The following is a 13,230-nucleotide window of genomic DNA, read 5'->3' as shown; positions in this document are numbered from 1 at the left end:
TTTGTAAACGGAACTAAGCCTTATAACAAGACGTGAATGATGGTTGCATCTGATTTTCAATAGTACAAATAAAACTAACCCTTAAAATGGTATAAATAATTTCATGTTACAAAAGTAGACACAGAAAAACACAATCCACCAAAACAGCCAGAACAATCATAGATTATGGTCTTGCAAAACAGTCCTATAGGTTTAAAGCATATATTTGTTGTTGCCCTATGCTCATGCACAGTTCATGCATAAAACTCTACATTCTAAACAGTGTATACTTGCTGTATAGTGTCAATGTCAAGGCCCTCCAGTGTGTGCAGTTCTCTGATCAGTCTGCAAAGAAAAAAAATTATATAAAAACAGGTGCTCGAGCTGAAGATTCTTTACATGTAGAAATCATAATAAGTTAGACCGAGACAGAAAAAGAAAACCACGAGAATGAGCAGGTTTAGAAGCATAACAAGTTAGATATGGAATTATTCATGTAGTTTCAACCATAGCTTTCGCTTCATGTTGACCTTGAATCTCCATAGTCCATACTATTTACAAGGTTTACAACTTGAGTGGGAAATCGATTAGATGTGTTAGCAAATCTTGATTGAAAAATAGGTTAGACACAGTTTAATATCAAGTGAATTCCAATTTCTTTTAATGTCATATTTTTAATAAAATCTAAATAAATAAATAAATCTAATAAAATTATTTTAATAAAGAATATTTTTATAAATAATATAATCAATAATATACTATTGTGATCAAATTGAAAATTTTTAATCCCTTGAAATCTTGTATGAATATTTTCATGAATTTTTATGAGTAACTAAACAAATTTTAAATATTTCTAATAATTATGATTATCAGGATTTGTTATTTCCAAAAGCATAATTTCTAACTATAAAAAACTTCTCTCTTCCCACATATTTCCTAAGTACATGATTGTACCAACTTTAAAAGTACTTTTAACCTAATTGTTATAAAAATTATGTTATTCTACAATCATGCTTGATAGAATGACATAACATTTTAATTTAATTGTTGGTAAAATTTATCCTTACAATATTCTCTTCAAACTTAAATATAAGAAAAATATCTACACATTTACACATATTAATAAAAAATTATTTAAATTTATTTATTTTCATTATTTTTATATAAAAATTAAATTTCATTTTTTAAACTATCTTTAATAATATTTCTTAAAAAATAGTTATATTTAATTTTAAAAATATTTTTGAAATGATAGTATAAATTATAGTCAAATTAGTTAGACAAAAGTTTTAAGTACTTTTTTTTGTTCCAAAGGGAGTAACTATTTTAAAAGGTATACTTTAAATAAATGTTAGTAATAACTTATTAGTGTAACATTGTTGATACTAAAGTTGCATGTATGTTATTGGTTAAAGCATATACTCCTTTGAACTTATATTTAAGTAAAAAAAAGTATTTTACACAAATTAAGAAAATTAATTAAATATATTTAATTTATGCAATTTCATATAAAATATTCATTATATTTTTTAAAATATTTTTAATCACAATTATCGTAAATAGTATTTTCAGTTAATGTCGTAAAGATATTTTTGAATTAAAAATATTAAATGAAGATAATCTAATTAAAATTTACTTAACAAAAATTTAAACAATAAAGTACCATTTTTTCGATATCATTTACATTATTCTATGGAAGTCCTTTTGTATTGTTTCAAACCTTATGACTATACCAAGTTATAATCACATGCAACTTCTCTTCAAATTCTAATACAGAGCACAATACTTTTACGCGTATTTGGACGAATTAATTGAAGGGAGTAAATCCTTTTTTTAAAGAATTGTAAATTTTCTGTAGTTAAATAATTTGTTTGGATAAAAATTTTAAAAAATTTTAAATTATGTCATTTGTAAAAAGAATTTTGATTATCTGATTTAGTAGAATTTGAAATTCTAACAAAAATTAGAGAATTTCAAATTATTGATCCTTTGTGACACTTGCTCCTTGACACTCATTCACACTATCACACTACAATAAATGTTACATATAGTGACATACAAAAAATGTCATTATAAGTATAATATATGTAGGTATATATTTATTTGGCATATAATTACACATAATTTTAGTGTTGATTTTGAATGAGATTTAATAACATATTTTGTGTGTCACTATAACTTATACCCACATTTTTTAACAATATACTAACATACATTATATTTGTAAAAGTAGTTTTTAGTGACACTTATTGTATCACTATAGGATATGTATCACTATACGACAATTTTCTTATAGTTTCATGACCCTCACTCAATCCATCCCTGTTAACTCATTTCTTTTTCCTTTGACATGTTATGTTCAATCTTTTTTTCTTTTGGGTTCAATTAGATAAATCTCTTGGATACAACTAATTATGTTATTTTGGATGATACTACCCAAATAATATAAACATATTACTCAAATTAGTATAAACTATAATACTATTTGTGTTTTTTACTAGTAAAAGTTGTAAAATGACAAAAACATGAATTGATTTAAAATTATTTTGTAAATTTATAAAAGGACAAATAATTAAAAATAATGTGAAGTATTATTTTGAATTGTTAAAAATTGTTTGATATAATTATTTTTTTCATTTATTAAATATTATTTAACATTATTTTTTAATAAAGTTTAATATTAAATTTTTATTCAAAATAAATATTTTAAATAAATTTTGTTTATGATAAAAATTAAACTACCTTATCCAAACTAAAATGTAAAATAATGTTACATTTGTCTAATATTAAAATTAATTTTCAATTATTAATTTTTTTTATAAAAATTAATATTAAAAGATTAATTTTTTGAATATATATTTAAAAATGAAATTCTACTTGTTGAAATTGAAATATTCTATCCAAATAAGATAATATTAAAATTACTTTATCCAAATAAAATATTAAAAAAAGAGAGAGAGAAATTCAATTGAGAATGATTCAAATTTTAAGAATTTAAAATTCTTTAAATTTTTAAAATGCCTCATCTAAACACAACACAACATTAAACAAATGCTAGGTTCTTGCTCATAACAACTTTGTACGTCTCCAACGATTCTTCGTTGAGTTCTACGTGACAAACGAAACTGACGTGTGATTCCTTTATTTTTAACTTGATAAGTATTGGTGGTTCAATTGATTTGTCATTTTGTAAACGGAACTAAGCCTTATAGCGAGGCATGAATGATGGTATTGGATTTTCAATTGTACAAATAAAAGGAACCCTTAAAATGATATCAATAATTTCATGTTGCAAAAGTAGGAACAGAAAAACACATCCACCAAAACTGCCAAGAACAAACATAACAGATTACAGAGTGCAGAGACATATTTAAAGCATATATTTGTTGATGCTCTATGCTTACACTGATAACGACATTATACACAGTTCATGCATAAAACTTTACATTCTATACAGTGTATGCTTGTTGTATAGTGTCAATGTCAAGGCCTTTCAGTCTAACCACAGACTCAACATGGCCCTTCAGTGTATGCAATTCCCTCAGTCTGCAAAGAAATAAAATATTATATAAACACCAGTGCACGAAGCTGAACATTTTCTTTACATTTACTTTCACAAATAAATCATAATAATAATAAGAATTCAATGAAATAATAATGGCTATACTACAGATAAATCAACTTGGACCGAGAGAGGAAAAGAACACCAAGAGAATGAGCAGGTTAAGAAAAATGTCAAGTTAGATATTATTAGGGTACACCAAGGAGAGTACCTCACACACATTATTCATTTTGGGTCTAAGCTCTCATGATTTTGCTTTTAATAATCTTTTAAAAGACTCCATACCAATGAAACATATGTGCTTTATAAACCTATGAATTCTCCTTCTTTTCAAATGATGTGGAACTTTGATTGTACTTTTCGATCGATATGAAATTAGCTTATTGAAATATGCTTAAATCAACTTATGAAAATATATTTTTTCATATGCTCTCCCAAACAATTGGGAAAATAGTTGATTTGGATGCAAACTTATAAGAGCATTCGAAAACCTCTCTACTAAAAATAAAGAGTTTAATCCAATAAACAAGCTCTCAAAATTACTTATAATTGGTATCCAAATAGGCTTAAAGTGTCTATGTCACAAGATAAGTCCGAATAAGTTGTAAACAAGTACTTTTAGTGCATATTATCAGCAAAAAAATCTCTTGGGGGTAACATGCAACGTATGAGAGGGTATGCATATACAACAAACTACCTCAAGAGTCAAGACCAGATCATCATAGAAACACAATTACACAAGCATGCATACCTTGCAATCTCTGCACGTCTTTTAGCCTCTTCAGCCATCTGATTAAGTTCTGTGTAATTTGTGCGTTCACCGAACATCTTACTCTCCGGTGGGTGAAGGCCATGGAGTGTCCTCTGTGCATGTGCCCATTTAAGTTCACGTTCTTCCTTTCCAAAATCTTTTTTCCTTGTAAAAGCAATCTGACAAAGATTCCATACTAGAAAGTAAGCAACAAGTTCAAATGTTGAATTAGTCCTTCTAGTTGATAGATAACACATACCCTTTGTTCAATAACAAGATCCCAAGCCCTTCCACTCAAGGCATATCGAATTATGAACTTGATAAAATCAAGTGGAATGAAAAAGATGAGGTTATAAAGCCAAACAACACCAGCCCAACCCCATCCAATCCCTTCAATTGCAGCAAAACTCCAATTTGCATAAACTGCAATTAAGGTAGCTATCTGTTCATCAGAGAAGATGGACAAGTTGTTATATCATTACTATATTTATTCCCTATGTACATATGCCAAAAGTAGTGTTGTGTGAATTCACTCACCAGCTGGGCAATAACAAATGCTGCTACAAGTAGCAACCCTGGACGCTCAATGTAAGACCAACTTCGTGCTCGTGTAACGAATATGAGGGCCTGACTAATTGTACTAACTTGTAGGTATATTGCTGAGGCAAGCTTTCTAATGTCATCCCTATCCTTTTTCTGAAGACTTGAGACCCCAAATGTTTTCTGAAAATTTCATAATGAATGTTAGCACAAGTAATTGAGCAAAGTTGGTGATTCAAAGTAAGCAGTAGATATCATACAAAATTCTGAAAAAAAAATAAAAATATTAAGGTTAGCAGTAGATATGGACAAAACTGTGATGTGGCTATATTGTGATCAGACACTTAAAAAGGATATATATAATATATCTAATAATGCATCAAAACATGCACTAAATGTAAAACAATGCCATTCTTGGAAGATATTGGCGGAAATATTTCTTCAGATGTCATAATTAAAATTTGATTATAGAGTATTTCAAGGTAAACATCACTTCTTACTGTTCAAGAGAATTGCACCTATTTTCTGCTTAGACGTAAAGACAATGGAAGTGATAACAAGTTTCATATTTACTGATTGAACACACATGATACAATTAAGTTGATAAAAAAAATGTTTCTTACTGGGAAAAAATCTGTTTTATATGCTGCCCAAAAGAAAATGACTGTCATCATAGCCAAATAACCACCAAGAATTATTCCAGTCGTAAAGATCTCTGCCAACTTCCAGCTATCGGGATATGGAGATGGTTTTACCCTGTCCTTCGATATTGTCATAATGGTACCTGACATGTTCAAAGATTGGATTTGTTCAAGAGGGGAAGAAGCAGTAATAAGGTTATTTGACATCAGAAACAGGATCACTTTGACAACATCAATGAAAAAATTGAGAAACATGGGATTTCACATTAATAAATTACTAATGGTGATCATAATATCCATGACTTAACAAGTAAAGAGGGAACGTTAGTGCTGAAAAATAAGGTACTGACCATCATTAAGAATAGCAATAATCAGCACCATGAAGGGTGGAAAATCAAATTGCCATATGAGGGCCAGTAACATGAAACCAAGCTGTCACAAAATAAATTCATAGTCAGTAATCAAAGTCTGCAAGAATAATAGCTTATGCTCATTCTTAGACTATACAACTTACCACAATACGGATTGTGATGGAAACTGCATAGATCTGTGCAAAAGGCAACCAATAAATGAAAAGTGAAAAGATTAAATGATACTTAATGGCATGGGAAGATGATGGTTCAAACCAAACTCAAAATAAGATAGAACTGAATGTAGGCTCACTGTGTAATTCTTCATCCTTTGGAATATTGCTCGACTGGTCAGTACAGCACTGATGATAACACTGAGACCAGGTTCTGTCAGAACAATGTCAGAAGCGCTACGAGCTGCATCAGTAGCATCAGCAACAGCTATCCCAATATCTGCTTTTTTAAGAGCAGGAGCATCATTAACCCCATCACCAGTCATTCCACATATGTGTTTCCTAGCTTGTAAGCGCTTCACGATCTCATACTTGTGCTCTGTATTAAATAAACTTATCAGTAAAACAAGCAGAAGAATATCATATGAAAATATAACATCGTTAGCATTTCATGCGAATATCATGGCAGAAGGGAAAAAACTGGTCCCTGGAGGTTGTGTCTCCAAGGTATTTAATGGATTCTAGCTTGTTGCTAGTTTCAGCTAAAGCAAGGTTATTGAATGTCTGCATATGTTCCTCAATACTAAGAAATTGAAGAGAAAAGAAAGATGTTATACCTGGAAAAACACCAGCAAATCCATCAGCTTTTTCAATCAACTCATCAACTGGCAAGGTGGCAATTGCTTCATCCTTGTTTTGGCCCAATAAAGACGATGACGGGTACATGTTGGTTCCCATTCCCAAACGGCGTCCTGTTTCTTTTCCTATTGCTAGTTGATCACCTAAAGAAATTGGACATAAAGATATTATTCAAAAACATGAAAAAGAAAAACTTTGTCATGCAAGACATTAATTCCTAATGTCTGAATAATTTCAATTTCTCCATGCATAGGTATTGAAAAGGTCAAATATTAGCACTAGATCCAAAATTTAACTCAACAAGAACTCCCAAATTATTTCTATATGCACATTATCTCATAATTATATATGACCTGCCATTGGATTTGCTGATTTCAAACAGAACTCCTTTTTGTTGCTAGTGTGGGGTCCTTTCCTTCCTCAACAAGAGAATTTGTGCAAATAGCCTAATAATACTTGAGAATCTTGATCTCTCTCTCATGTAGAGAAAAATCTTATAGAATCTTAAAGAAACTACATGTGCAAATTCCCACTTAATATACCCCTGAAGGGAGGTCAATAAATTTGAGATTATTTTATGGATTTGTTTCTAACCATTTCAAAACCTCAAGAGAATTATAGATAAATCTCACCTCCTATATTATGTCAAAAGAAAAAGTGATGCATCTATGAGAAACAGGACTTTTGGTACAAAGATTGATGTACAAACTATACAACAATAAAAGAAGTGAATCAAGCCTTTGGCCAAGAAGACAAAAATGTTGATACTAGCCACAATTGTAATAACAAGTGCTATTCAAGCTGGCAACTAATTACTTAACCAACTGTTAGTCTAATGGTTTACCAATACCATTACAGCAGTTCCCCATTACATTTTTCCATGTTATAACTTCATAATGAAGTTTAGAGCCTTATAAAATTTACAGATAATGCTGATAATTTTCAGAAATGCAATAAATATGATGTATTACTTTCTTCCTTTTAATATATAATATTATGCAGAGGACAAACACCTGTTATCATTTTAACATTTACTCCAAGATTTAATGCCCTTCGTATTGTCTCAGCACTATCATGTCTAGGTGGGTCAAATAGAGGCAAGAGTCCAATAAATTGCCAAGGCCCTCCTTTGTTTTCTTTCTTTCCATCAGGAACTTCCTGGAATATATCGAAAAATGCTGTCAGTAATGACATGCATCGTAACTTGAATTTTCTACCTCTACCACAACAAAGAGTACAAATACACACGTACCTGGTAGGCAACTGCAAGAGACCGTAAGCCCCGCTCTGCAAACTTATCAATGACAGAATGAACTCTACGTTCTATCTCTGATTTATTGTGTGCAAGATTCAAAATCTATTAGTCATGAAAAGTATGAATAAGTTATATAGTCACATGGAACAATTAAACAAAGACAATGACTTGGCTCATAAAAATACCTGCTCCGGTGCACCTTTGCTAACGCGATGCATTTTACCTTCATTGTCTATATAGGTCATTGCAGTCCGCTTGTCAGTTGGGTTGAAGGGAAGGAAGTGAACCTCTTCAATACCAGCCCTTGCCTAATTTTCAGACATTCAGATACAACAGCTTGTAGCAAATAGAAAAGCGAATGACATTGTAGATTCCCTTTTATAGAGTAAAACAACACTACAACAACTAAAATTCAACAGCATTTTTTGGAAACATGAAAAAGAGATATATTATCATAAACGAATCTACCTCATTTGGATCACCCAACATCCCTACAATAGCAGCATCTATGGCGTCTTGGTTTTCCATTCTGGCAGCACGAGCAGCCATTAGAACAACAGTATCTACATCAACTCCTTTAGCAAAAACCTTCAGACAACATTAAAAACTTGTGTAGGAATACCACAAAGCAGATAAAGAAACAACACAAGACAACACTGGCTACTACTAACCTCAATAAGATTCTTGTCAACAGTTAGTTTATTCAATGTCAACGTTCCGGTTTTGTCACTACATAATACATCCATACCTGCCATCTCTTCTATTGCTGTCATTCTTTTAGTTATAGCACCCTACAATGATTATATAAAGCACAATCTATAAAGACTAACATTTAGTTGATTAAAACTTGAGACAACTACTTTTCGAGAAACATTAATGTCTACCTGCTGGGCCAATCGATGTGATCCAATAGCCATTGTCACTGACAAAACAGTAGGCATGGCTATTGGAATTCCTCCAATAAGAAGCACGAGCAGATTGTCAATACCAGGTCGATATTCTCGGTGTTGAATTGGATACATGACAATGATCTCTACTATCATTCCCACAGCAATGGAACATATGCAGAAGTTCCCAATAGCTGTCAGGACCTATTTAAGAAATTCAGAACAAAGCTCAGTGTCAATGCAAAGCATATTATTATTATATATATAAAGGAGGAATCAAATCAAAATGACGCTGGCTGAGAGCCAACTAATTTTAAGCACATATTACTGCATGTTTTCATAATCTTTTATTTTTGGTGACATGTAATTGCATTTGCTCCAGTGAATTGTTCATTTCTTTATTATTTTTGGATAAATATAACCGCAAAGAGATTTAGGTTTACCTTCTGAAAATGACCGACTTGATTTGTGGAGTCTACAAGATGAGCAGCCTTGCCAAAGAAGGTATGAACTCCCGTGGCAATAACTACTGCATTAATCTCTCCCTGTTTACATGTCGAGCCTGAATAAACACTATCACCAGGGCCTTTCGTGACAGGAAGAGACTCGCCTGTAAGTGCAGACTACAACCCAAACCAGAAACATAACCAATCAACAAAACAAAGATGATAACAAGATAGCAGCACAAAAACAGGGAAGTTTGCAACATGCACCTGATCAATCTTCAGTGGATCACCATCGAGTAGGCGAGCATCTGCAGGGATAATATCCCCTAGCTTAACACTAATTATATCACCAGGAACAAGAATGCTAGCATCCTCCTCAATCCATTTCCCATTTCGAAGGACCTAAATAAGTATTTTTTGGAATATTATTAATAAAAGTTAAACTAAGACAAAACATACATGAACCGATGTTTATATTTAAAACAACCAAATTCCATAATTACATGCTAGCAACAAACAACGACATAGCATCTCTTAGGATTCACATTGACCCAACAGAACACAAGTTATGAAGGAAGATCAGTGGCTGAAAATCTGAGATTAATTAGTGCATGAATTATGAGGTGCATCAAGTGGAAGCAAATTCTTTTCACTTTCATGAAAGCGAGTTACCATACAAACAAATAGACCTATAATCTTTTAATAACTAATACCTTGGCTTTAGGCGCTAGACGAGCCATGAGAGCTGCAGCAGCATTACCAGCATTGTTCTCCTCTATGAAACTTATTGTTGAGTTGATAATAAGGAGTGTGATAATACCAACAAAGTCTTGCCAATCAGGTGGTTTGCCCTGAAGAACATGAAGATAAAAATTCAGGAAATAGGCAAAACCAATATCGTAATATAATACTAAAAGAACCTTGTACAACCACTTTTTGAAAGTCTTTAATTCTGTGCATTCACAAGCATAGAAATCAAAATAAACATTTTCAACAAATCAACGATTAAAATTTTAAAAGTATGAAGCAGCTTACTCCTCCGTTGGCCAAAGCAATGGCCATGATTGCTGCAGCTTCCATGACCCATGAGAGAGGATTCCACATAAATCCCAAAAACTTCAAAACCTTGCTCTCCTGCAAAATCCATAATAAAACATAGAACCTCACAAACAACAAAAGCTCACCAGACAAACTAAAATTGGAACTATCAACCAACTTCCAATTAAGGCAGGAGCAACTCTCTTTCTAAGTTCTCCAAACAATTTTTATTAACCAACAGTCCATTCTTATAAAAAATAAAAATAAAAATTAACCAACACTTCATAATACCCATATCATATCAGTGTCATATTTTGATAAATATACACTTACTTTTTTCTTTCACCTCTTTCCATCTTATTTTCTTCTTCTTTTTTTCATCACATCACTTACTATATCTTTTTATTTTTTTCGTACTTTTTCTATTTTTCCTTTTATCTATCTTTTCAATTCACCCAAGCCAAAATGGGTGCACTTGCATTTTCCCATCAAATAATGGAGAAAAGGCGCTGCAACTACATACCATCTTTTCACAATCCACACTGACGAGGGGGAAAAAGAAAACAAGAAAAAAACATGAAGGGAAAGACCTCTTTCTCCTCAAGTTTGTTGTGGCCAAAGATGGCCAACCTCTCCTCAGCAGCATCTGTTGTGAGTCCATTGGAATCACACCTCAGAGTCTGAAACACCTCCTCAAGAGGAACGTTTTCCTGCAAAGAAATCCAAGCAAATGAAATAATGCAAAAGAATCAAACACAAAACCCCAATCCAAACAAAAATAAAGAAAACTTGCCAAAAACAGAACTTAAAACTCCCAAGTCCCAACACCAAAAACAGCAAAACAAACCCAGAAGCAGTCACCGACTCCATGATATCTTTTTTCTCTTGAATTTTTTTTTTTTTTTGCAAAATCATGGTATGAGAATCAAACACAAACAGTTCAAACAATTCCATGAACAAGAATTCAAGAAACAAAAAAGAGAGTAATGAGTTGCTCTGTCTGATACCAAATCCACAGCTTCCTTCAAAACAGCATGCATGGCTTCTTCCTTGTCAGCCATCTCAACCAAAACGCAAGCTTTGGATGATCCACAACAGAAAGGTGTAAGCTTTAGGTGAATATAACAATACCCAGAGAAACCACGCAAAGAAAACAGAGCAAACAGAGCAGTTCCTCTGTTTTCCTTCACCCCAATATAGAATGTGTGTTGTGACGTTTCTTCTACTTTTGGTGTGTCCTAATCCTTACTCTCGATGTGGCAGCTTTTCAAGGACAACATGGTAAACACCTCTATGAGGATTTCATGTACTTGCAGGTACACTCTGCTTCTATAATATTCCACAACTGTTCTTATTGTGTCTTTATTTATTTTCTTTATTCTTTTTTGGCTTTTTCTTCCTCAAGTATTAAATGCAGAACATTAATGATAAATAATTATAGTAGTTTTGAAACTTCTCATTTTTTTGTTTTTTCAACTTACATTCTTAATAATGTAATGTTATTTATGTAAGATTAGTCCATGTTGGGAGTTAAATTTTCTAAAATTATTCTTGAAATTAAAATAAATTAACAATATTTTATTAAAAGAATTTATAAAAGCGACAATGAGAATCCAATATAAATCTTCATATTATTATACCTATTCTACTAATTAAAAAAAATAAATTAAGAATTTACTTGTATAAAAGAATATAGACAAAAAAATCTTTTTATTATTTTTTAAGATAAACATTATAATAGCGATAACAAAATTTCAACATAACACCTTGTACATAAAAATTTTTTATTCTTATTTTGAATAAAACTTAATACAATATTTGAGATGTTTTTATTCTTATGATTAATTAAAATTATAAATTCACTTTACTTGGGTCATAAAAAAAATAAGTTTTAAGTTCTTGTAATATAGTTATTCTTAATTTATTCTTTTAAAAAAATTGTCTTGATTTCAGTATTTCTTCTTTTTTTTTTTGTCTTATTTTAGTTTTTGTAAAAATATTAATTAAAAATTGACTTTAATTGTAAAATATAAAACTTTGACTGTAACTAAAATAGTTTAAAAAATAATAACTGCACTTAAATTTTCTATTACCATGGGGTCTGGCGGATCATTTTCTCAAATGACTATAGAGAATTTATATTTTTATAAAGTTTTTATGATGACAATACAATTGTTTAATAAAAAAATTTATGGTATATATTAACAGAGTTGTTGACAAACATACGTAAAGAGCACAACAATGAAGAAGATTAAAATATAGATGTGTAACCTGCGTACGGTGTGAGACCCCTCTTCCCTCTCAACTTTTCCCTTCACTCTTTTCTTCTTCCCCATTTACTCTTTCTCTCTTTGCCTCGTTTTCCTTTCTCTCTGACCTTTGGTAACTTTAGGTGCTGAGCTAGAGTTGGGTGGTGCTAGCTGAGTGTTCGGAACCTTCTCTCTTCTTCTCCTCCTTCGTTGCTCAAGCTTTTTGGTGAGACCCGTACGGATTTGTTCTCCCTTCCCTAACTCTCTAACCCTTGGTTCTCTTTGCTCACTCATTTGATTGGGACCCTTCTTTTTGGCTGATTCAAGGTGGTAGAGCTGAGTAAGTTGGGTGCATAGCTGGTGTTCGGGGTTCACTCTTCTCCTTCAGTGGGTGTTCAAACTCTTCTTCATCTTCTTCTCGTTGTTTTATTCCCGGAAGCTCGGATTCTTTACCGAGGTAAGGGAAGCTAGGCTTATGGTTGTTTGGTTTGTGAATGAATGCATAATCACATATGGTGTAACTGATTTTCGTGAAATTGATGAGCTGTGGTGAGGAACACTCACCTTCGGGGTTTTCGGGGTTGGGTGAAAATTTGGGGGATCTTCATAATCTGTGAATGCATGCTGAAAAGGAGATGTTTTTCATGATGTGTGATGAAAATGTGACACTTTGAACCGTTTGCATGAGGATTTTCTGTTAAGTTTTGAAGGTTTTGGAAA

General features: G+C 31.8%; 1 protein-coding gene across 1 annotated transcript; it reads right to left on the bottom strand.

Moving 5' to 3' along the window:
• Positions 1-3,222: 3,222 nt before the first annotated feature.
• On the bottom strand, positions 3,223-11,583 carry LOC109788025 (plasma membrane ATPase 3). Its single transcript, XM_020346654.3, has 21 exons — positions 11,269-11,583; positions 10,852-10,971; positions 10,259-10,357; positions 9,937-10,074; positions 9,491-9,625; positions 9,221-9,400; positions 8,775-8,981; positions 8,562-8,681; positions 8,359-8,478; positions 8,076-8,198; positions 7,888-7,992; positions 7,649-7,793; positions 6,614-6,778; positions 6,137-6,375; positions 5,988-6,020; positions 5,824-5,905; positions 5,456-5,616; positions 4,830-5,015; positions 4,552-4,734; positions 4,293-4,471; positions 3,223-3,525 (listed from the first exon to the last, which is right to left on the bottom strand). The coding sequence occupies exons 1-21, from the start codon at positions 11,320-11,322 to the stop codon at positions 3,429-3,431; spliced, it is 2,871 nt and encodes a 956-aa protein (XP_020202243.1). The 5' UTR covers positions 11,323-11,583; the 3' UTR covers positions 3,223-3,428.
• Positions 11,584-13,230: the final 1,647 nt, after the last annotated feature.

This window comes from Cajanus cajan, chromosome 2 (assembly GCF_000230855.2).
Source record: "Cajanus cajan strain Asha chromosome 2, NIPB_CcT2T_4, whole genome shotgun sequence".
Classification (NCBI taxonomy): domain Eukaryota; kingdom Viridiplantae; phylum Streptophyta; class Magnoliopsida; order Fabales; family Fabaceae; genus Cajanus; species Cajanus cajan.
The sequence above is the reverse complement of the archived record's forward strand: the minus strand, read 5'-3'. Positions and strand labels throughout refer to the sequence as shown.